The 26,277-nt window shown below is 41.1% G+C and overlaps 1 protein-coding gene across 3 annotated transcripts in view; it reads left to right on the top strand.

The window, feature by feature from the left end:
• Positions 1 to 26,277, top strand: part of ATP8B4 (ATPase phospholipid transporting 8B4 (putative)) — a 222,013-nt gene that overhangs the window by 184,112 nt on the left and 11,624 nt on the right. For all 3 annotated transcript variants that reach the window (XM_073211786.1, XM_073211788.1, XM_073211787.1), the window contains 5 exons: positions 1,352 to 1,499; positions 4,327 to 4,510; positions 5,021 to 5,244; positions 21,645 to 21,728; positions 24,520 to 24,765. In XM_073211786.1, coding sequence (XP_073067887.1) covers positions 1,352 to 1,499; positions 4,327 to 4,510; positions 5,021 to 5,244; positions 21,645 to 21,728; positions 24,520 to 24,765 — 886 coding nt within the window. The remainder of the gene's footprint in view (positions 1 to 1,351; positions 1,500 to 4,326; positions 4,511 to 5,020; positions 5,245 to 21,644; positions 21,729 to 24,519; positions 24,766 to 26,277) is intronic.

Here is a 26,277-nt window from a genome sequence, read left to right as displayed (position 1 = left end):
TGGAGCCAGGGGCATGTAACCTCTGGGGGTCTTGGGTTCTCAATGCAGACTGTGATTTTGGTCCCAGACAGTAGAAGGAGATGTTGAGTCAAAAGATAAGGGTATTTTCTTTACTGTTTTTTTTTTTTCAAACTCAGCATGTAAACAATTAGTAGTACATTTTCAAATAATAGGAAGCTGAGGGCTCAAATGATTGTTTTTGTACAGTGAACATTCTCTTCTTGTTACAGCCTAAAACAATTTTAATGAATGTTTTCTACATAGAATGAGACATTGGGGAACAATTTCATTTTGCTGTAAGCCAAAACATCCATTTTCTGGCCCATCTCTCACTTCCCATTTTCTCCTGGGCACTCATTTTTGTATATGAAAGTTGTGCCCTAAAGCGTTGGGGTCCGGCTTTGGCATTATCTGCAGGGAGCATCTACTATGTGGCTCTCTGGTTGTGGCTGAGAGCTCTAGTCATTTCAGCTTGCCCTACCTTATTTCAAAGCCTGTCATCCCGGGGTCCTCAAAAAGGAAGTTTCCCTTCCTTTAAAGGAATCATTTCCATTTTGTAGAGAAGAATGAAATGCCACTTCTAAGGGTATTAAATATCCATGCATCTTAAACAGTAGAGAAGGATGGATGTGGGCAGGATTATTCTACTGCTAATTAGATGGGACATCAGAGGGAGTTCCAGTTTGGAATGGCCCTCCACACTTTGGTGTCTGTAATTTCTTTCCTAGAAGATTTATTCTATTGTTTGAACTAATGAGTACAATTTTCAGTTAAAATACCCCTTTATATTATGACTATGCCAATTCAGTAAATGCCATCATTTGTTTTTATTGTCAAAATCATTTAAAATATGCCTCTTAGAAGACTGCTGTTTTAAGATGGATCGTATTACATTGTTCTGCAAATTGATAAATTTATTTTATACAGAGATGCCCTGGATTTCCTAGATTTCACCCATTGTCTTTAGTCTTTTTCTTTCCGTTATCTAACAATATCACATGCCAGCTCCATTGCTCTTAAGTCCTTGAGGCTCAGACAGCCTTATAACCAAATTTATCAAGAGCCTGTAGTTCAAGCCCATCTCAAATTGGTGATGTAGCATGTGGGCAATTTAAAACATTCAAAATGACTCTTGTTTCATTAGGTTTACCCTCCTACCTCCTGGAACCTGCAAATTTGCTATGGTATCCCCATCACAAAGAATTATCCAGTTTACTTAACTGTAACTGAATCTCATGCCATAATCTGAATAGTGACAAAAGGAATTTACCTCTAGGCTAGTTTCTTGGTAGAGTCAATAGGTATGCTCTGTGTGCTTTTTTGTGATTTACTGTCCCTCCTCTCCATTAAGGAAAGCGAAGGAAAATTTGTATGGACAAAACAGAAGTTTTTCCAATGGCCATGCAGTTTTTGAAAAAAAACAGCAGCTGGAGCTGGACTCAGTTGTTGAAGAAACTGTAACAGGAGATTATGCCTTAATCATAAATGGCCACAGTTTGGTGAGTTAGCTTAAGGCTTTTGTTCTTTCTTTTTTCTTCACCCAGTGATTATCTCTGTGGTGCTGTCTTAATGGGATCTCTGTCTGTGTTTTCCAAACAAATGACACCACTAGAAGCAGCAGACACAATGATTTCCTGTCTAGAAGGGGAAAGGAAACTTCTAATATATATTTCACTCATTATTGCTTGAACCACCACAGTAAAGGGGAGGAGCCGAAGAAATACTGTATTCACAGAATATCAATCTTGTTTAATGACTGTAGACCATTTAACAGTGCCTTTCTAAGGGAGAGTGTCACAGCTCACTGCTATTTAATGAAAGTAAGGCAACTAGATAGATGTATTACAGTTATTGCTCTTGCTAATGTTAATGATTTACAGAGCACAACCTGATCTTCATGTAATTACCACACCAAATTATTGCCATTAAGATACCTCTGGTGTATTTACTAAATAGCCACATTTTACAGCAATGCCAAACAATTTGCTTTGATTAGGAAATCTGGTCCTTGTCATAATAGAATAAACTTGCATTGTACTTTTAATATAGTTTAGGATCCAAATGTTGAACAAATATCAAAACACTTTCCTAAGTTTCTTTCTAATTTAGAAAACAAAAGCTCTGATTACACTCCATTGAAATTATATGCGTTACTTGCACCAAGAGCTAATCTCACATCTTTCTCCGGCTTTGATGATCATTTTTCACTTGTGGAGTTTAGAAAATAAGTGTATCTTCTTGTAGACAGTTTCTTAGACAACGAAAGGAGTTGCATATGCGCATATTGTATTTTCCCCTCTGTGACCATCTGTCTGCTAGCTCCTGTCACTTAGAGCAGCAGCCAGCTGGATTCCAGGCTTGACGATGTGTTGCCTTCTACCCTGTGGAAAGTTACAGCGCTCAGCTGCAGGCCAGGCTCAGCTGAAAGTTTGTCCAGATGACACGAACGTCTCCCTTGCAAAAATGAGTAGTAACTGAAAATGTTAAGCCTGTCAGCTGGAACTTGGAGCTGGTGGCCTCCAAGAGGAAATTGCCCAGGGACCAAATAGGAAGGGTCCTTGATGAGTTGTGCTTTGACTTTCCCTCGGGCTCAAAGAAGCCAATCTATAGTGGGTTAGAGCAATCAGGTAGTAATATATATTATTCTCTCTTCGTCTCTAAATCTGCTGGAAGAAAGCTATGATAGATGCTTTTCAAGAACCCCTCTAGCTTCAATGCCTGAAACTTATGAAACCATGAAATGTTATTTTTCATTTAAGGAGAACTAACCATGTTTCTGCTACAATGGTCAGAAGCTGAAAGAAAAACACAAAGAAATCGTGATTCCAGTTTGCTCAAATCTTGAACCAAAGGTGTCTGCCTCTGGGCACTCAAAGCTATGCTCATGCCTCTTTGTAACACTTGTCATACCACTGTGAGATTAGCTTCTCCACCAGATGGCAATCCATGGAACAAGGACCATTATCGCTTCCTTATTCTTTGCCTCCAGCACCATGACTTGGGTGTGCTGTCTAAATATTAATAACTATAAATGAGACAATAAATAATAAATGGTATAAATGGAGGGATGGGCGAATGAGTATAAAAACATGACTCTGATGTACAAAATTCTCATGACAAGGTTTACATTTTCTGTGGAAATTTTGAGCTAGTATTCTCAAATATAATTGCCTTTTCTGAAAGAGAAAGCATGTAACTGGCTGTCTTGCCCAGAAGGCTCCTTTTCTCTTTTCTTTTTTCTTTATTATCAACACCTGAAAACCTAAACTCAGACTCTGAGAAAAAAAGACCCAATTATATTCTGCAAAGAGGCAGGCCCATTTAGTTCCTTGTGGGAAAGTCAGGGAAGACTTCCTGGAGAAAGTGATGTTTTCAGGTAGAGATACAGCAAGTGCAAAGGCACAAAGGCAAGAACCTATGAATATACAGCACAAGCTATTTGGCTTGATGGAAGTAAAAAAGTAAAAAAATTAAAGGTGTTGTCAAACCCAGAACTCAAAGGAATATAGGAGCTAGATTGTGATGGGCTGTGAATATCTTGCTAAAGATTCATTCAAGATACGGATGATTCAACGTTCAGCTGGATTTCTATTTCCTCTCAATGGGTTTATTAAATAATATACATTGAGATATTTCCTAGAAAAAAATTGCAGTTAATTTCAAAGGATTATTCTCTCTTTTTCAGTCATTTATTGCCATGTCTAAAGGCTGTTCTGTATTTGGAGAAGAGCAAGGGTGGAAGTGGTTGGGGAACCTTGTCTGAGACACAGGTTGCATGCCAACCTTTTGCATGGGACTCTTGATTTCAGTCACTGTGTTCTTCAAGGGCTACTCTCCAGAGCATCTGCTTCTCATTTGCTTGTGCAATAACAACCACGACAACCAACATTGAACCCACAAAACAACCCAATGCAAAGAGAACAACAATTCCATGAGGTAGAACAAACAAATCACCGTCATTTCGTAGTTCATTCTAAACATGGTGAGGCGGCAGTTAGGTTCTGGTTTTTGCTTCTTATTTTATCAGATTCTGGAACTTCTCTGGCATTTCACTGTCTCTCTCCAATACAGCATGATAATGTGACAAGGAGGATACACGAGAGTGCTGTGTCTTTTCTTTTTACTCTAAAATTCCTCGGATGTGGGAAGAGTTCAATACTCTTTAGTCAGCTGTTGTTTGTGTGACCATGAATCAACAGTGACTTGTAGAAGTGAGTTAAACTGCTTAGGAAAGAAATCAGCTGAGAAACAAGAAATCTGCCTCCCAAATGAGATCTCTCAATTATTTCTTGCCGTATCCTGGATTTTTTTTTTCCAATAACACAGGCTCATGCCCTGGAAAGTGATGTGAAGGACGATCTCTTAGAACTCGCCTGCCTGTGCAAAGCTGTGGTTTGCTGCCGAGTCACCCCACTCCAGAAAGCCCAAGTAGTAGAGCTGGTGAAGAAGCACAGAAATGCTGTCACTTTGGCCATTGGTGATGGAGCCAATGATGTCAGCATGATCAAAAGTAAGAGGACATTCATTCAGTGGGGCATGCTGCAGACCTGATTCCTCAGGTTCAGCATTTGGCAATACGTAACGGAGATTGCACGGCAATTTAGTTTTCCCTTTAAAATGAATATTTTCTGGGTCCAATGCTTCCAACATTATTATCATTCATTAAAAAAACCTTTGTCTCTAATTAAATCACCTGTATATGTATAAGCTGGAAATGTCAATTGGTTAGATTGTTGGAGAAGTGAGTAGCTGTGGCGTAGTACAATGAACACTGGACCCACTCTCCCAGCCCTTGGATTCAGTCCCAGCTTTCCCACTTACACATTGTAAAACCTTGTGCAATTACTGAACTTTCCTGGGCCGATTTCCTCTTTCATAAAATACCTAACAACTGGAGTGTTTCATGAGATAATATGTGTGAAAAATTATAAATGCTATAGCTGTAAACTTTCTGTAAATAAATAACCTAAAATAGATAGTATGTTCGGGGGAATAAAAGTACCCCTGTTTTCCTTTGTAGGTGCTCACATTGGTGTTGGCATCAGCGGCCAGGAAGGACTGCAGGCAGTCTTGGCCAGTGATTATTCATTTGCACAATTTAGATACCTCCAAAGACTTCTCCTTGTTCACGGAAGATGGTCCTATTTCCGAATGTGCAAATTCTTATGCTATTTTTTCTATAAGAATTTTGCATTCACACTTGTGCATTTCTGGTATGGTTTCTTCTGTGGTTTCTCAGCCCAGGTAGGTAAAAAAACACCTTTCTTTCTTTTATAAGATCCCCTGTTTGCAAATGCCTGTTATTCGTGGTTCTTTACTAATAAATGGGAACATTTTTATGTCTGATACAAGTTACAGTATGACAATTGTGTAATTTATAGTTGACTTGAGCTTTGAACCTAAGAAGAGTATATATTTAGCTGGAATTTTACTCATTTTTCTTATTTATATAAGTAACCAATGAATATTTCTCCCTGTGCATTTTTAAGCTTTAATTGAAATGTTTTGGTATGATGACAGGTAAGCCTGACGTAGAGTTTTAATTCAGAACAGAAGTCTGAGAAATGTTAACAAGAAATGTTGATGTATCTCTCTTGGGAAGATGGTCACTCACCCAACACACTGTGTCTGGGCTGAGAGTAAATATGCTGTAAGTCAGGGAGACTTACACTGACATCAAAGCTGTTTTGACAGCAATTCATCAGCTAAAAATTGAAAAAATAGAAGATGTTGGTAAGAAGGAAGAAAAATTAGCAGCTTCATAAATTAAGGCTATTTTATATCTACTCATATCCTTCTTAAAAGATAGTTATTTGAGCTCATATCTTATATAACAGGAAAGTTTTGACTCTGGGTATCAACTGTGAACTATAAATCCTATATCATTTAAATATATTTCTGAATAAAAAATGGCATTAATATATTGAACAACAACAAAATGAAAAGACTGAGTATGAAATTGTAACCATAATTCTCAGTAGAGATTTCAATCATCCTTCCTTCTTGAATTTTATCACCCATGTCACTGATATGTATGAAGCTAATTTTAAAAATAATTTTACTCCACAAAAACTGAGTATGAATTAAATCTTAGCATTTTGTATCTTAAACGTGCCAAAGGAAATTGATGAATCCTTTTGGGAATGAGAATAGCTTATGTACATTTTTCCTTTTTCCTGAGAAGCTGAGATTTTTGAAGGGAGACATCCAGGAACCCATTCTTAATTTTCTCTTTTAAGGATAACACACCCAGAACTAAAAGCAGATGGTGTTGATGTTTTGGTTGATACTTTTTGTATCTCTAGATGAAGTTAAAATGAAGTCTTGGTTTTAGCTTCTCAGAAATAAGCTTTCTTAGTGCTGCTTCAGAGAAGGCATGGGGTGGGGATATTTACCTGCTCACAATGCCACGGTTGTTCAACAGAGACAGGTGTGGGGGAATGTGACCTGTACTTAGTTGATTATTTTCTTCCATATAATATAGAAGCAAGGTTATTTGCTAAGCAGTGTGTCTAAGAGTTCCAGTGTGCTAAGCCTATTGCAAAGGTTGGGGGCTTTTGAAAAATCACAAGACTATGAAGGAATACCTCAACTCTCATTTAGACCTCTTAGGACACTGAAAAGTGGTTAATAATTTGCAATTACAGATACACCACATGGATAGGCAGGTTTACTGCCAAAGTTGTCTTTGTTAAAACTGTGAAGTTGAATCTAATACTCACGGACTTCTAACCTCTACATTTAGGTGATTTTCTGCTCTGCTTTCAGGATCTGATAAAATTGGTTAGAGTCAAATGTTAAGCGACTAGGTTTTCATCCTCTCACCATTATTTACACTTTAAAAGAGAACAACAAGGGAGAACATGATTGCTCCAAAGACATGAGTATTTGATGGCTAAACTCAGCTATGAAACACACAGCTGTCTATGATTAGGTTTCTTGACTGTTTGATTTAACTTAGCATGTTTCTTTTTCTGTTCTCCTTTCTTTCCTCCTCCTCCTCCTCCTTTTTTTCTTTTTTTAAAAACTTTTACACTGAAAACTCTCGTTAAATGCACAGTCTTCATTTGAATCCATTGTTAGGCCTGCCTTACCCTCTCTGTGTTCTTTCCAATGCTGGTGAGTTGGGCTGGACCAATGGTTCTCAAGCTTTAACATGCATGAGCATCACTTGCAGGACTTTTAAAGAGCAACTCCCTGAGCCACACCAGAGTTTCTGATTCAGTAGATCTGACGTAGACCTTGCATGTCTAACAAGTTCCCTGGAGCTGCTGATGTTGCAAAGGGGGACCGTACTCTTAGAACTGTGGGGCTGGCCAATACAGAAGACAATCTGAAAGTATGCTTCCTTGAATCCAAAGCCCAGAGTGAAATCCAATCTGCTGACTTTTTTAGGGGATGGTGTGGGGGTGGGAGTCCATGGTCTATTCCTTCTTTTCTGAGGTAGAGCAGGCAGTTAAGCAAACAGCATATCCCCCACGATGGAATTTTTCCAGGGGTCTAGGAATCTCCTTCCCTGTCCTGTCAAAGTCAAATATCCTTAAATATGCACTAAGACAGAATCAAGGGGAGAAGGGGTGCCTATGTCAGGGTAGAGCATTGTTTTCTCAATTTACCAAGTCATTATGATTTTATCTAGCTGAACTATAAGCTCCTTGGGGAAAGGAAGAACATCTGAACCATCTATACAACCCATAATCTTGAATGGCACCTGGCATATAGAAGGCATCCCATCATTTCATGTTGTCAGGTGTTTCTGGAGCCCAGTCTTGTGCTTGAGACAGGCGCAGCAAGGAGAGGCAGCCCCAGCCTCCAGTCACTCCTGTAGGTTGCCACTTACTCTGTCTGCACCAAGGGCCATCTCCGCTGGCCCCGCATCTGCTCTGTGTAAATGAGTGCAGCCTGACCAGCACTGTGGGGAAGGTGCTCAGTATCTTAAGATTTCAGTGTGGTATGGCATTTATTTCAGAAATTAGAATAATGTTTTTTCAGTTGAGTTGGTATTAATATGATATGATAGTTAATTGGGCCATAACTGATACATTTCTTAATTATTTATATATTGCTTCATATAGGAAAGACATAATGGGTCTTGACTGATTTAAATAGGGCAGAGCACATCCTCTTTAGGCAGGGGGACATTAACCTTATAAAACCAGCTGGGCTCCTGAGTGGGAGTTCTGGACTGCTATCCATCTTGCCTTAATTTTTATGATGATTTGATCAAACTGGGACTCAGGCTTATACTTACTGAACAGATGCCTTGATTCCACTATTGAAGACTTTCATTCACTCCATGAATATTTATTTAGCCCCTGGTCTGTGTCAGACTGTGGTATCTGGTGGAGGATGGGAAAAATGCTACAGGCTGTGTTCTGCAATTTGACAGTTCTGTAGGGTGGGCTGTGCTGCAGGGTGGGACTGTAGGCTAGGTTCCCTGTCTGGGTGATACCATAGACAGGGCTTTGAGGCAACCCAGGGCCACTGTTTAGGGCTCCTGGTTATGCAGGGCCAGAGGCTATGTTTAACATGTGGACAGGGATGTTGACTTGGGTCCTTGCATAAGCAAGGCTGGAGAGTGGGCTCTGTGGCTGCACAGGTTCTCCAGCTGGGCTTCCTGGTGGGGTAGGACTAGAAGTTACACTCAGCAATTGGTGGGGCAGCAAATTTTCATCCCTGTTCAGGCAGGGCCAAAGAACTGGCTCCATGGTACATACAACTCTTTGGCTGAGTGCCCAAATCAGAATTGACGACCAAGGTCCCTGGCCACACAGGACACTGCCTCGGTTCTGTGGGTGGGCAGAACCCCTGGCTTGGATCTCTGCTCCACCAATAATGCAAATAGGAATTTGGTCCACCAAGATCTGAATGCTGGTTGCTGTAAGCCCACCCCACTTCTCTGTTTCTGTCTGATTCTCAGTGGTTGAGCCCTACAGATTTCCCAAGTGATCCCCATATGGGAAGACCTGAGGGTGTCTCCCAGGAAGTGTCCAGCAATGCTGGGGGAGCTGGATGCCCACCTTGGGCTCTCTTTATGCCGCCGGAAAAGCCACAGGCCCAAAGTGGCCCTCCTGGTGCAGTGCTGGTAGGGGAGTAATGTGGTCACAGCCTAGCTGTTCCTCTTCCCCTTCTCATGTGGTCCTTTTCCATCTTGTGGTCCAGAGGGGTACTTCATCCTTACCCCCCAGTTCTGGGCTTTTCACAATGATGTCTTCTCTGTGGATAGTTGCCAGCTGGTCTTCTTGTGAGGGGGACTGCAGCTGGAATAACCTATGTTGGCATTTTGATGACATCACTCCTGAAGTTGTTTTCTTTCAGAGAGCATTTGTGTGGTTTCTGCCAGTTCCCTGGGGACACTGCCATCTCTTTCTCTATTCCAGGAGTTTTTGAATTTGAAATGAAAACTCTAGTGAATACCATCTGTGGCTCAAATTTTCAGTCTCTCCCCTTCAGCTAGTGCCAAGGTTGACACAGGCATGTTTTCTTGTAGTCTCTTTCTACAGGAAGATGTGTTTATTAACTCTCACACTACGGATTCAGTCCTTTGCTGTCTTAGCTTTATAAGAATGTTAGATTCCCCATGTAGTCTAATCTTGGCATCAAATATGGTGTCTCTTACTAAAAATAGTGTCTTAGAGGCAATGAGATTTGGTATTATTACCTAAACTCATTTGGCACAAAATGCTGTGTTTTCCAAGCAACAAGCATAATGTCCTGTGGAACAGATGCCATAGAGAACCTCTTTGGGAAACAGTGGAACAGATGTCTCTACAGCAACACTTTCAAAACCTGACATTGTACAGCTGTTTATCCTACCCCCAATCTTTTGGATATAATACAATGTATAAAGGACAAAATGATGCTAAGAATATTATCCCCTAGGAACAGGCTATGTATGTTTCTTCTTTTCAAAAAACTTTCATTTTCTTAATTAACTCTAGTTCAGGGGAAGAAATAGCCCCATTTCATCTACTAAAGTGGGCAGGGGGAGGGGTCCTATTTCAACTTCTGCGAAGTCTTTTCCACTAGTCTCAAAGTTTTTTCCTGATTAGAAAAATAATTATATGTGAATAGATAGATCAACTTTTTATATATCTGAGACCATACTCTCTGTATCTTTCTTATTTTTTTTTTTAAAAAACCACATTTTGAAAAACCCTCCTTGTTTCACATTTTTCAAAAATGTTATTTTTCTTAATGGCATTCTGAAACACAGATTTGTTATAAATACTTTACCTCTGTTTGCTTTATGAACACTAAATTGTTGCCATTTTAAATTGAATAATTCATTCCTTGCCCATTGCTGTTAGTCCTCTGACCTTGTCAAATTGCTAGTAGGTGCGCTTATTTACCATTTGGGGAAGAGAAAACACAATGATGATTAGGACAAGGTCGCACCCACCTGGAACCCATTTTCTCATCTGGAAATAAAGAAATGGGTAAATAAGTCCAATAGTAATACTGCGGTTGAAGTTAACATGAGAGTATGAGACAGGCACAAATGTGTGAGGATCTGGGAGGACGTCAGAGGCTCAATTCATGTCAAATGAGTAGATGAATGTTTTCAAAATTAAGTGGAGACCTGAAGGCCTGAAAGTCTTGCTATGTGCAGGGATTCAGGTGCTGGCTCGTCTGAAGGTGTGAGATGGCACAGGAAAAGAGGAAGTCCATCCCTTTCCTGAAACACTTCCTCACTGCCCTGCAGTTAGCTGAATTTGAAATCTCTTTTCAGTTTCTCAAATTCCATTTTAAACCAGCTCATTCAGAAACACCTTTTGAAAACTGCATGGTGCTGAAGGGGAACCTCCTTTAATAGTGTGGATAGTATGAAGTGTCTTCTAGAATACAGATGTTATAGCACTATAAAGCCAGAAGCCGGGGTGTTTTCCCAGCGTCCCCCGCATGTGAGAGGCCTGGCGGGCTCCTGATGCCTAGAGCTGGCTGTGAGGGTCGCTTGGATGTGGGATGAGATTGGCTGGGATCGTTGTCTCTTTTCCATTCTGTTTTTTACTGGAAGGTCGTGATTGGCAACAGGTTCAGCTGAAAAATCTTTTTGGCTTTTTTCTCAGCCCTGTTTTTGTAAGGACAATGTGCAGTAAATGAAGCAAGCGAAGAGAAAACAACATATTTGGGAGAGACACTGCACTACAGAGAATGAGAATTTTTGAATAGGGGTGTTTTTGCAGTGACACTTTTCTCTCTCTATTAAAATCATTTAGCTGGCTTTGACCTCCAAAGCCAACGTTTTGGGTGACAAGGCTTTTTTAGCCCCTAAACCCCATTAGGGAACCACTTACTTCCAGTCTGTTAATGAAAGTCAGCCATCTGAGGTCTTCCCACCCCTGGCCATCCCTCTCCTAAATTGCTGCAAAGGAATAGAAAGCTCATGGCCAAATGGAGCCAGTAGTAATAAAAACCCTAGGGCCCTGCAGACTCAATAACACCAGGCATGAGTTTAGAGGCCCTTCCTTGGCAGGCCTGATCTTCAGTCATTTTTCTGTCCAGCCCTGACAGGAGTGAGACTCACACGACATCCTCAAACACACAACCTGTAGTCTCTGGATTCTCATTCATTTAACAAGAATAAACTGAGTGCCAGTTTAGGACCATGTGCTCTGCTGCACTCCAAGGACATCAGAATGAACCAGAGGGATGCAGTTGCTTCCCTCAGGGAACTTCCATTCTGGTTTTTTTTTTTTTTTAATACAAATGTGAACCTGATGTTTTGAATAACACTATAGTCCCCTTTCTTTTATTTTTTCCACCAAGCATTTTTAAAAATTAAATTTGTTATGGATGAGCCATGTCCTGAGGCCAACCCTATCCAATCTCAGCATGATTCATAAGCACCTAAGTATTTTTCCCTGCACCTCTCAACAGATTGCTCTGAAGTTATCTGCCCTGCAGCTGGAAACATCTGACAAAATGTAAACACATTGTATTTCTTAGACATACTGCTGACTTTTAAAAACACCAGTTTAATTATTTAGTATGTGACATGTACTATTTCTTTACTACCTTAGCCTTTCTCTTGGGCCTGGTGAATTTTATTCACGCTTTTATTCTCTGACTTTGTCCCGGAGCGCCCAGACTCCTTTTGATTGCTTTGCTGGGTGGACTTTCCTGGGAGAAATGGCTGGGACACAAAAATAAAAGTATGTGTTTTGTTGAAATCTAGAATCTTTGCCCTATCAGGGAATGTCAGAGATACTGAGGCCAGCGCCCCATTTCACAGAGGAGAAGCCCAAGCCCTCCAAGAGCTGAGGAGCCGTGGTGGGCAAGGCTGGCATCGGAACCCACTTCTTGTGACTCTCCCTTCAGTCCTCTACCTGTTCCGCTTAAGTGGCCGCTCCAATTGTCAGACTTGGAAAAGAGAATGTTTGCATCTTTAAAAAAAAAAAAAACCCTGTATTTCTCCAACCTCTCATCAAGCAAAATCTGCTTTATTTGGAATCTAAAAGAGAAACATCCAGAAACAGTACAATATGACTATGGGGAGAAAATGACCTCTGACTGAGAGACCTGACATTGTGGTGGGTGTCTCCCGCAGCGTAAGCCCTCTGGGCGAACTGCCTCCTGGAATCACCTAGAGTCTTGAGGGCACCTTGTGCCAGCAAACATTCTAGCCAAACTGCCATTGGCAGACAAGTTTAATATCATCTGTCTTGATGAGATTTCCAGCCAGATTTCTGGTGCAGAGAGGTTGGGATAAAGGTCAAACAAGCCTGTAAACTAGATCATAGATCCTTTGGAAGAACATGCCTTATCCCAATCTGTTATCAAATTTTCATGGAGTACACTCTGGGTTTATGTGCACTATTTATACGTGAAACTTACTTTAAAAGTGCTCTATTTATACTTGAAACTTACTTTAAAAGTGCCCTGTGCCCTCAGGATCTTTAATAAAGGGGAACCAGCCCCCTCACCAGGGATAGAACCCAAACCAAAAGACAAAAAACAAAAGCAAAAGAAAACACTGGTTGAGGCCCTATTTAGGAAATTCACATTTGCAACTATGCAACTACTGGCACTGTGTACTTGCGAGATGATATTATCTGATGACAATTCATCATTGTCAGTGAGATACAGAGCTGTGTATGTGTTTTTTTTTTTCCAATTCTGCTGTGATATGGAAACAATTATCTTATCAAGGGCAGAAAACCTTTAGTTCTATCAAACAACATAAGAAAACCCTCAATGAAAAGTGTGGAAGGTAACGTGAAAGAGTGTGATGGATCCCAAGGCTTGGATGACTGTGGATTGGGTTACCCGTGAGCCCTCGACCTGGCAGTCTCCGTCCCCGCGCCTCCCAGATGTGCTCTGCAGAAAACGCAGGGCGGGGCGGGCGCTCGGGCGGGGGCTGTTCCTTCTGGATCCTGCCAGTGGGTCTCTGCTAATTATACAAATCAGGAACAGATGTGTTGAGGCCGAGCACCTCATACTCATTCCACAATGTGTTTTCTTTAAATGACAAATGTTTTTTAAGGCCAAAAAGAAACATTATTATATAGTTTTGCTCAGCAACACACAGCAAAAGCAGGATACACATCTCCACAGAGGTAGTTCATCCTGTTACTTGAACAAGGAACTGAGCCGATCATCTCAGAGTAGAAGGTCCTTTGTAATTGTTTAAGAGCCTTATTAAGGTTTGTTTAAACGTGGTAGTCTATGAATCATAGATTTTTGCGCACTTCAAGCTATTAGGTTATAATTTGTAGCTGGAGTATATTTACTCTGTACAAAATGGTTGATAAGGTTGATAAATCACTCCCCCAAAGAAGGGAGCAAGGAGGAACTTTCCTTAACTAGGAAAACAGTGAAGTTGGAAACATGAAGAACTCCCCTCTCCCTTTTTTCTGCTCTCTGAAGAGGCATTTATAGGGTACCATCTCACAGGAGCATAGCTTGTCTCTCTTATTCAAAATACTGGAGATGTGGAACAGAAAATTTAGAAGTAGAGTCAGTATGGCTGCCTCTCGGAGTATCAGGGATCTAGGACAATTTTTTTTTTTTTTTTGCAAAACTCTTCTTTATAAAACAATTTGAGTCACCCCAAATCAGAGCGTCAGCACCATTCAACTAGTCTTGTCTCAAGCCAGAATGCTTCCACACATCCAGTCCACCTACAGGTGTGTGTGGGGTGGGGTGGGAAGGGGGAGGGGGGCAGTGGAGGTGGCAGAGGGCCTGAGCATACCTAGAAGGGGAGGAACAGGGATGCAGATCTGTGGGGGTCAAGGTCTGGGTCAGGGTGCCCCTCTCAGCTGGTCCTAGTCACCAGAGGGGCCTTTCCAATGTTCTGAGAGTATCTAAGAACCTGAAGGAGAAGTGGAGCATTTACTTGGATAAGTATCTGAGTAGTTGGGATCTTTTGCAAAGGACGGAAGAAGCCTGTTGTGGAAGAGATACTACTTGTGACTTTAATTTTTGTGGAAGCCCCTAAAGCCTAAAATGTGCTAATGCGTAGAACCCAGAAAGATGGTTTTTAAGATGAATGACTCAGGTTAACACATTCTTGTAGAGCCTGGGACAGAACTAGAATTAGAGTAAACAGTGATTGATATGGTAAGCATTCATGAAGAAAATGCTTGATTATGTCAATGCATTCAGTTCTCTTTAAATCTTGTTCTAATTTTTTATCGATGTCATTAATATAGTAGTTTATTACAGAAATAAATACCCATGGTTAGAACTGTATTTTCTTTTTTTTTTCTCATTTTATTATCATTAATCTACAATTACATGAAGAACATTATGGTTAATAGACTCCCCCCTTCAGCAAGTCCCCCCCCAACCCCATTACAGTCACTGTCCATCAGCATAGTAAGATGCTGTAGACTCACTACTTGTCTTCTCTGTGTTGCACAGCCCTCCCTATGCGCCCCCCCACATTATGCATGCTATTTGTAAGGCCCCCTTTCTTTTTTCCCTGCCCTTATCCCTCCCTTCCCACCTCTCCTGCCCAGTCCCTTTCCCTTTGATAACTGTTAGTCCTTTCTTGACTTCTGTGAGTCTGCCGCTGTTTTGTTACTTCAGTTTGTGCTTTGCTCTTATACTCCACAGATGAGTGAAATCATTTGGCACTTGTCTTTCTCCACCTGGCTTATTTCACTGAGCATAATACCCTCCAGCTCCATCCATGTTGTTGCAAATGGTAGGATTTGTTTTCTTCTTATGGCTGAATAGTATTCCATTGGGTATATGTACCACCTCTTCTTTATCCATTCATCTACTGATGGACACTTAGGTTGCTTCCATTTCTTGGCTATTGTAAATAGTGCTGCAATAAACATAGGGGTGCATCTGTCTTTTAGAACTGTATTTTCAAATTGTCAAATCATTAGGTTGCTTACCTAAAACCACTATAATACTGTATATCAGCCATTATTTCAATTAAAAAAATAATTGTTTTTTCATAAAAAAGTATAATTAGGTGGAAAAACATACCTTTTTATTTACCCACTAAACATAACCCTTGAAACGTGGACCCTTGCGTGCACCTACCTCCCTCCCTCCCTCCTTTCCTCCTTCCCCCTCATCCTCCCTCCCTTCCTTCCACTGATTGAGCACTGCTCTAATGGCGTTTACCCACTTCATTGAATCTTCACAGCTTCTTTAGAATCCCCACTTTGTAGTCAAGGAACCTAAGACTCAGAGAGACTGACTGTTGTAACTCAAGGACATGCTGTTGGGTCTTCTGACTCCAACACCAGCTTCCTTTGAATGAATACTTACCACATACTGGCACCGAGATGAGTAAGCTCCCGGGTCTAGGAGCTTGCAGCCTGTGGGGTGGTGCTGGGAACCGGCACGTAGATCACTATAGGCTGACAATTATGAAGCAGTGAGGTGTGGAGTGTCACAGGACTCCCAAGGAGTGGCTGGAACCCAGCCCTGGGGGAAGGGAGTGGGCAGGGCTCTGAAAGTCTTCCTGTCCTGATCCTCCAGGAATCAATCACAGCGACACAGGTGAGGGGTAGGAGGCTGGCCGTGGCAGCAGAAGGCACAGCAGGAGAAAAGTCACAGAAGTAAAGAATGGCATAGGCAGGAACACCAGCCATCTGGTGTGGTTAAATCAGTGGGACTTAGGGATTAATTTGATGCAGGGTGCTGGAGAGAGGAGAAATGCCAGATTTCTGACTTGGCTTCTGGGATGGATGTGGTGGGTCACAAACTGATACAGGGAACACAGGAGATGGGCCTGATTCAGGGGTTGTGAGAATGAGTTCAAGTCAGGTCTGGATATACTGAGTCTGAGGAGCCTATGGCACATCCTCAGGACAATGTCTAATTGCAAGTTAAATGTGTAACATTTATAAAAATAAGTAAAATAATAAAGTCAACAAATATTCATAGAGCACCTACCATCATCTGGCACTGCTCTAGACACTGGAGTTCTAGTTGTGAATACATCTCTGATTTCTGGATATTATATTCTAGTGGGATGAAGACAGATAATAAAGAAGTAAGTCAGCATGATTATTTCACAATTGTTTAGAAATAACTGGGTAATGTAAAAAGTCTTATGGAGAAGCTGACATTAGAGCTGTGAGTCAAGTGTTTAGAAGGAAAATTTCATATGAATTCCCTGGGGTTCAAGTATTCCAGGCTGAGTGCCCAGCAACTGCAGATGTCCTGAGGTAGGAAGGGGCCTGGTAAAGACAGTCATTGAGGCTGAAGCTCAGGGAGGAAGGAAGAGGGTGCAGTGGGGTAAAGTTGAATAGGTTGGCAGGCATGGGGTCAGGAAGGGTGTTAGTCCATGGGGAAGAGTCTGCATTTCATTCCAGGTAAAATGGAAAGCCATTGGATGGTTTTAACTTGGGTAAATGCTGATGTTGTCATTTTAAATTATTAAACCAGCATACAAAATTGTACTTAATATATCCTCTCAACTATATAAAACTATGTGAAGTAAAAGGCCTTTAAGGAAACTTACCAAGTAATGCCATCGATTGAAATAGGTGCTTCCATGCAGTGGTCAGTTTTGTAGAAGCTGAGATCAGAGTAGCAGGGCTGGAACCTGGTCCTGACACTCAGCCAGCAGTTCTCAGGTTTTGTGATCTCAGGACTCTGTCTATCAATATTTATGATGTCAAAAATTAAAATGGAGAAAAAAATTAAACATTCACTTTATTTGTTTAAAAATTCATTAAAAATAATGAGCCTATGATATGTTTACTAAATGACATGTTTTGATGGAAAAAAAATGTATTTTCCCAAACCAAAAATGAGTAAGAAGAGTGTCATTTTTTATATTTAATTGCTTGGTATTTGGCACAGTAGCTGGGTTCTCATTCAGTTGTGATATCAAAGTCATAAACTCATACAAAAATGAGAGTGGAAATGGCAAATAAATATCTTCTTAGCATCATTGTAAAAACAGTTTTGACATTGTGGATCCTCTAAAAGTTCCTGGACCACACTTTGAAAATCTTTGTCTTTGAAAGCTGACATTGGGCAGCAGTCTCTAGTTTTGATGGGCCTGGGTTTTCCCACCTATAAATTGAGGGCTGTTAACAGTACTCATAGGGTTATTGTGAAAATTAAAGAGTCAAGAGTAAATAGTAAAGCCCTAAAAATACTGCCTGAATCATAGTAGGTGCTCAGTAAGTATCAGTCAGGTTTTTTTTCTTTTTGTTGCTGTGATTCTGAGTGGCAGTAAAAACTCTTCCAAGAAATTGCAAAAACTTACTTAAATTTTACTCTCACTAATTTTTCCCTTTCTGTTCTCTCTTGCACCAGTTGTGAAAGGAGGCTTAAAATCTGAGTGCTAACTTACAAATGCTATTGTCAAATAACTGTAGGTTTTAATGCTAGCCTGTTCACGATGGCAATGGCACTTGATGCCAGTCCATCACAGTATAGCATGTCATAATTCCTGGATTCTCTCTTTCTTCCTAATGCCTGTAATCATCTCTTCTTAGCATGTGGAAGATGGGTGGTGGATGAGGTGAAGGAATAAGTGATTTGACAGCTCCAGGTTCCGCCTGGGGCTCCCAGACTCAAGTTTCACTGCTTTCCCCCTCTCATATTTTCCATCCTGCAATTGTGAAATGAACTGATGTATTTGAGGGATGAAAGTCAGATGCCATCATCAAATAGTTGAGGTTTTGTATCAGCTTCTGCTTTTTTTTTTGCAGGGTGAGTGAAATTCTTAACCTTGGTTTCACAGTGGAATCACCAGGAAAAACTTTTAAACTACCAATGCCTGGATCATTCCACCCTCAAAGATAGTGATTTAATTGTGGTGGTGGCACAGATGTCAGAATTTTTTAAGTCCTCCCAATGCCCAAAGTCTCACCAGACTGAGACCAAAATAGAAGGCTGTGTGTATTCTTTTTTATTTGTAAAATATAACATACCTATAAAAAAGTACCTAATACATAAGTGTCAGCCTAACAAATTGTTGTAGAACAAACACCCAGGCAACCATGATCCAGTGCAAGAAACAGAACATAGCCTGCCCCCAAAAGATCCCCTTGCCTTTTCTCAGTCACACTCCTTTTCCAACTCTCTAGAGGTAACCATTACCCCGAAAATTTTATAATCATTTTGTCACATAGTTTTATATTTTTACCATATGAGTACAAATCTGTAAACATAGAATGCATTGATACATTTTTTTAACTTAATTGAAATGGAATCATACTTTTTTGCCTGGCTTCTTCTGCTCAACATTATATATTTTTTGTTTCATTCATGTTTTTTGATATAGCTGCAGTTCCTTCCTTTTCATTATTCTACAGTATTCCATTATATCAAAATACCACAGTGTCTTTCTTCATTTCATTCCTGAGCTTTGGTTGTTTCTGGTTTGGCACTTTTGAGCATTTTCCTACATTTCCTAGTACACGAAGGCAGACATTCTGAATGTACATATCTCAGAGGAGCATTGCTGGACATGTTTGCTCATCAGAAGGAAGAGAGACTGTCTGGGCTGTAGTTCTGGTGGAGTCTGGGGGTTAGACAGGGTTGGGTCTGGGACTCTGCTAACACTGCTCTGGGCTGAGACCTTAGAGAAGGCTGGTTGCTCTGCTCTGAGCCGTGTGCCCTGAGGATGTTGATGATCTACAGGAGAAACATGCTCATCTGCTTTTCGTGGTTTCCTGGGACTAGAGGATAAAGTTCAATGGCCATCAAAGGTAGAGATCCTGATGGCTACTCTAGATCCAAGGTCAGCCTCCTGACAATAGGCTCACAGGCTTCACTATAAGGCAGGACAGCTGGCTGCCCCAGAAATGTCAGGCCTTCATCCCCTCCTCAGCAGCTGTTAGAAGGAAATAAACATAGTCTCTGGCAAAAGATGACATCATTATAGGCCTTGAAGTAATTCTTAAATTTGAATCCTCTCTTTGATCTCGATACATAATTCCCCACTGATGCTCTGATGAAGATGCTTTTCTCCCCTCTCGGCTTTTTGCATTATCTTCAGTGGACAGTCTGGTATGAACCAATTGTTATGGCACATGCCCCCATCCTATATGAATACCAAAAATACAGGCTTGTTTTAGATATCTCTGCTAAAACACCCCAGGGGGTTCGAGGGAATGCTGACAAGCTTTTCCAGTCTTAGTTGCCTGACACTCTTGGCTTCTCCTTGCCACACCGAATCTAAAATCCTTCAGGTGGCTGTTGCTGAGTGACAGCAGGAATGCCCATGCTCCTTACACAGGGCTAACCTTGCTCAGAAGACAATAATCAATATAATTCACAGTGTCTGGTTTATTGAGTGTTGGATCAAGCCACCTGTGGAGCTTCAACAGAATAGTTCGGGTTGAGATTTGGCCTTTGAAGACTGGCCTCCAGTTCCTGTGTCCTTGAACAAATATATACCCATCTCAAGAATAAACAATAATGCTAAGACACACAGTAGTCCAAATCCAGATTTAGTGATAAAGACACCAAAATATTTTCTCTTCAATATAATCTACAAGCACAGGACATAATTCAGAGGTTTGCTGTATTTTCATAACTGTATAGAACCTACCTTTAGCTTCTCTGTGCAGAGCATTTGCATTTAAGATTTCTCATTGTTTTTAGAACTTCTCTAAGAAGAAAATGTGCTTCAGATTATATTTGAAATCTTCCGTTTCATGAAAACCTTCTTCCTGTTGGTCACGTGGCCCAGCCACCTTCACCTTCCATCTGGCACCGTGACAGCCTCCCGCCTGGTCTCCTGGCTTCCATTGGGGCTCCTCTTCAGTCTGTTCTCAGCACAGTATCCAGAGTGATCCTGTTGAAACAGAAATCAGATCAGGTTGCTCGTTCACTCAAAACCCTCTAATGTCTTCTCATTTCACTTGGGGAATAAGCCACGGTTACCTACATAGGATCCAGTTCCTTATTTCTTTAACATCCATTACTCTTCCTATAGGTCACTGGACATACCAGATGCTTTCTTTCTTCAGGAACTTTTCATGAGACCTTTGCATGGGATGCTCCTGTCCCAGCAGGCTGCATATTTAGGTCCCTTATTATCTTCAGAGCTTTTCTAAAATGTTACTTCTTAATGAGATCTTCTCCAATCACCTTATTACAATTGCACACCTTCCGCATTTCCTATCTCCCTTTCCTACTAGTACTTTTTACCTTCTTACTCACCCCTCACCCCTCAAATACATACATATATATATATATATGTATGTATGTATGTTGATCTTGTTTATTATCTGTTTCCTGCCACCATTAGGATGCAAATTTCAAAAGGAATTTTTATCTGATCACATCATGTTGAATCACCATTGATTGCCAAGAACCCAGTGCCTGGTACATAGTGATTTCTCAAAAAGTATTTATTGAATGAATGAATGTATGTGAGCAATAGAACAGACATCGATTAGGAGCTAGAGACTTAGGCTTTAATTTTTGCCTTTGCAAGTGATAAGCTCTGTTGCTCTGTTAATGCTTATTACATTCTGTTTCTGCGTCTTTATGTACTATCAGCAAAATGGGGATATAATGTTTCACATGTCTCTTTGACTTTTCATGGTATTGACTTGAGGCTACTTCAAGGAAATATTCTCTCTATAGTACTCTGTACATACACTCTATGTACTCTGTAAGTTCTATGCACAGGAAGTGCTCTCTGTATAGGTGAGGGGATATTTTATTGTCTTGTTTATAAGTATTACCAAGCAGCTAGCTCCACACTCACCTTGCTTTAAACCATTCCCAAGAAACAGGTCTCCATTAGACCACAGCATAGGCCTGACAGTTTCATTTCTGAATCTCCCTCTCAAGATTTGAGTGGATCCTTTGCTTGTCACTTACATCAGATCATCAGACTTACACACTATTAACACTTGAAGAATGAAATAATGTACCCTAAGGGTCCAGAGCCTTAGACGTGTGCAACATTGAGTTAGGTGTTCTACATGTAAGAACTCCTCTTATCCTCACTGCAAGTCCGCAAGGAGAGTATGGCTTCATTTTAGAGATGAAGAAACTAAGTTCAGTGACAGTTAGCCTCTCACTAAGGCACCAGAGATTCTAAGAGGCAGAGCCTGGAAGAGAACTCATGTCAGTCTCACTCTAGCATGAAACTCCCATCCACCTCATAAAATTGAGATACTTTACTCAAGAGACTAAAACTGAATATTCTCACTCCTGTGAATGGTGTTTCTCACTGGTGTGTCCTTTCTTTTCAGACTGTTTATGACCAGTGGTTCATTACCCTTTTTAACATTGTCTACACTTCACTGCCTGTTTTAGCCATGGGGATTTTTGACCAGGTATGTACTTTTCTCTGTCTTTATGATTTATTTTGTACATTTTGTACTGTTGATGCCTTTTAGTGGTTTCTAGCTTCTAAGTAGAACACAAGTCATGGAAAGAGTCCTAAAAATACATTGCTTTAATATGTATTATGTGGAGCAAAAAGCCTTCTAGATATTCCACCTTCCCCAAAGAGTTCTTTGATCAAAGTGTGCCTACTCTTCTCTTAGAGATCCACAGCCCACATTATTGCTCTAAAGGCTCTGAGATATTCTGCAGGAAATAGTCTCTTTAATTTCCTGTTCGTCCAGTACTTCCCAAACTCACATGGCTGAGCTTTTACTAATTTTTCACATAGCACCTATGAATATGGCTGAGAACTAGGGTCTGATGGTCCACACCGCGGGAATGCTGTGTTCACCCCTGAGAGTATAGAGGACCACAGTGAGAGAGAGAAAATCATGGAACTAATTGTTGAGAGCCCAGAGCTAGCATCTGCAGTGAGACTTCCTTGGCCAGCCCAGCCCAGAACAGGAACTGCGGCCCAGCACCCTGCCAGTGCGAGACGAAGGCACGAAGCCCCACAGCCGAGGAAGGAAAGGGCAGAGTCTTCTTGTGTCTAGCTCAGCGTGCTTCAGATGAGAAGGGAGGGAACCAACTACAAAAATGGTGGATCCTTGGCATACACAGAGCTTTGGAAGGTACTTCCTGGAAAAGAGAAAAAGTCTGGCTGGCTGTGGGGAAGTAGGAGGCTAGCCAGAGGAGTTTCCATGGTATGATTAGAGCATATTATAAAAAAAAATTTTTTGGAAGTATTTTTAAGGAGACCAGATTTTCTCCAAGCTATTGTTAGACCCATTTGCTAGGCCTCATTTCTCTGGCCCGGAGTTGTCTGTTGCAAAATATAAATCTTCACATTATGAGCTCACTCCCCTCTCCCCTCTGTGCCTTTGCAGTCAGTTGTAAGTTTCGCTTCTTGTATGTAAAAAGGGCAGCTTGTGAAAGGCATGGTTTGTGGGATTCTACAAAATAGTAATGAACTCCTGAAGACCTTCAATGTAAAGGATTAAGCACATTCACTTCCAAGCGCCCATGTTTACAAGTGTTTCTTGTCTTGGTGCTTTGTAGCTGCCCAGAGTGTGGAATAAAATAATAAAAATAAGGCAGTTTCTGGGAAAAGATGGTTATTGTGCAATTCAAAAATAAATATAATAAGGCCCCTTATTGCCATCAGATTGAGTGTTTGCCCCTCTCCCTTCCTGCTTTGTCAACTTCGGCCCATAAACTGATTACAGGATCATGGAATGCTATGCTGCAAGGGCTCTGTGATCATCTATGGAACTGCTCATTTTAGGAGCAAATCAAGGCTCAGAGATTCAAGGCACTGCCCTAAAGTCATACCGCCAGTAAGTGGCAGATGCCCTGCACCAGGCCGAGTCACTTGACTCTGAGGTTGATACACTATTATTATTGTTGTTACTACTATCACCATTATTTCATTTGTTATTATTTATAGAAGCATCTGTTATTTATTTCTTATGGTGTGGCAAGAACTCTGCTGAATTCATACCCATTTAATCATGACAATGGCCTTGTGAGGGAGGTACTGTTGTTTGCATTTCTGAAGATGAGGAACTGAGGCTCAGACAAGTTAAGTAAGAGGTCGAAGACTACACACCTGCTAAGCAGCAGAGCTGGAGTTTGTGCTCAGGACTGTCTGGTTTCAAAGCCGATGCTTATGTCCTCACCAGTCACTGGGCTGGGGAAAGAAGCACCCACAGCATCTCAGAGCTTTCAGGAAGCATCTCAGAGCAGGACTTCCTGAAGAGAATATGTCAGTGTCGTTCCTGGGACCCCATTCTGTGAGATCTGGGCCATCCCACAAGGAGGAAAGGGAACTTGGTCTGCCCCCTGAGTTCATGCCTGTGGTGCTGCCTTTTCCGCTGCTTCTCCTCCATGCATGGGCTTCTGATGTCCCCAGTGGTTAGCCCTCACCAAATTCTTTGGTTTGGGCCTTTGGCTTTGGTGCTTACAGTGTGGTCATGAGCATTACTTTGTTCCTGGTTGGAAATGCAGAGCCTCTGGCCCCACCCCAAAGCCGCTGGATCATAATCTGCTTCCCAGGTGATCTGTGTGCACATTAAGCTTCAGAAGAACTGCTTTAGTTTTCCCAGGATCCTGCTGGGGCCAAACACAAGTCTTCTCATTCAGTCTAAATTCTTTGTCCTGAATGCCTGGTAAAGCCATTGGAATCTTCCCTGGGTAGAACACTCAGCTCCTCAGGCTCAGCTCCCTCCTCACCTGAAATCCCACATGCAATTTCCCCCTTTCCTTGTTCTCTTCCTCCTGGGCACCCTTCTCGCCAAGCTGGGAACGCAGATTGGCCAATTCTGACTCTTCGGCTCTCTGCTGCCATCTCCTGGTCGCTATCACTCACTGCCTTGGCAATTAACATGGGACCGTTGGCTGAGCTTGATGTATTGGAATTCTGGAAGCATGATTGCAGCTGTAGGAGAGTATAGGAAAGAAGTTTCAATTTGAAGCTAAATATCTGGGCGCAAGTCAAGTTCTGGTTCTGCTATAAAAGCTATGTGACCTCTATGAATCTCTCTCTTGGAGACTCAAATAATTCCTCCTCTATAAAATAGAGGTCATTTTATCATCTTGTGGGTTATTGTGGGAGCTAAAACAAGGTAACGAATAGTGCATATCAGGCAGGGCCTGCTTTGACATGCACATGCTATTTTTCAAAGATAGGCCTCTCTGACTTCTCAAGCTTCCTCCACTGAAGTAACACTCTGTTGACAGGATGTGAGTGACCAGAACAGCGTGGACTATCCCCAGCTCTACGAACCTGGACAACTGAATCTTCTCTTTAACAAGCGTATATTTTTCATCTGCATGGCACATGGAATCTACACCTCATTAGCCCTTTTCTTCATCCCCTATGGGGCCTTTTACGACTTGGCCGGAGGAGATGGGCAGCACATTGCCGACTACCAGTCTTTTGCAGTTACCATGGCCACATCTTTGGTGATTGTGGTCAGTGTACAGGTAACCCTGTTGGTGAAAATATCTTGATTTGATGGCTTTACAACTTTTAATATTGTTTGACTGTTGACTGATTTATCTACTTGTTGGGGGAACAAATAATCCCTAAATACTGGGATTTTCTTTTTCACTACATATTTTGAGATGAAAACAGGAAAGTTTAATAAAAATTGCCAGACTGGGGGATTGGCATCAGGTTTTGATAACCTCCATGTTAATAGAATCCTCACGATAAAACATTTCTTGGGTTCGAGTATTGTTTGTAAATAGAAATAATTATACTACTGCTTCCTTTGTGTGTTTGAAGAAGAGAACTTTTCCAATGATAAAAGAAAAAGAAAACTTCCCATGATTTCTAAAAGAATGAATAATTTTCAGATTTTAAAGTGACATCTAAAGTTTATTTGGCAATACACTTCTGTGGAATTATTCAAGAGTTTCAGTGTTATATCTGTTGTATGCTTAAGTCTCTAATTTAGAGAAGCTCTTCCAGTCGGGATGATTTTTTGATGAATCATTGATCTCCATGAGGCATCTTGAGTTTTCTCTTTCCTTTTTAATGCAAGTGGTGGACAATATTATTAGATATTGAGTTAGGGTTCACAAAAGTAAAGTTTTCTGATCCTTTCAAGTCTGTATCTCTAGGTGGATTCAGTAAGCAATGTGACCTCTGTTTTCTTTTTAAGGGGCAAGTATCAACCAAATGCTTAATTTTTATGAAGTTTGAATTGCCTTTGGTCAGTCCTTCTTCTAATCTATGAAGTCTCTTTTACCTGCTCATATCCAACAAAAGATCTCATTAAACCAGACTTTCTCTTCAAGATTCAATAAATATTTGTTAGAGTGAATGAATCAAATGTAAACATATTGCTTTTAAAGGCCATCCCTGCCATTCCTTGGTCCATTAAGTCCCTACCTAGGCCCTCCAACCTTGGGAGTTCAGCATTCAGAGTCAGACAGGTAGCATCCACAAGCAGAGCCAGATTTCTCCAGTCAAAAAGGAACTGCGCTGTTTCACAAATAAATAAAGCATACCGATGCTTTGTGAACTCTCCATGCCTAGTTCCTGTGTCGTCATCACCATCATGAGTGATACCATGCATTATACTTAATCCTTGCAATGGCACTATGTAGGAAGTATTATTGTCCCATCTTACAGATGAAGCTCAGAGAGGGCAAGTGACTTGCCTGAGGTTACGCTGTGAGTCCCAGATTTAGATTGGAACCCAGACCTGTCTGACTCCAGGGTTGTCTGGGACACAGTCTTTTATTCCACAGTAAGACTGGTTAAAATGCATATTTTCAGAAGTATGAGAATAAAGCTTACACTGAGCATAAAGGTAGATATCGGATACTTTCTTGTTTATATTAGAGAAAGAAACAGAGAAGTTATAAAGCTGGAAGCACTGGGGTTTGGAAGAGAGAGCATATCTAGAAGAACAAAGAAAGGAGAAGTGGACGTACCAAAAGCAAACTTGGCCTTACCTCTGCCAGGGCTTCTGATTTCCAGAGCAA

Source organism: Manis javanica, chromosome 8, assembly GCF_040802235.1.
Source record: "Manis javanica isolate MJ-LG chromosome 8, MJ_LKY, whole genome shotgun sequence".
Classification (NCBI taxonomy): Eukaryota; Metazoa; Chordata; class Mammalia; order Pholidota; family Manidae; genus Manis; species Manis javanica.
This window is presented reverse-complemented; position numbering and strand designations above follow the sequence as displayed.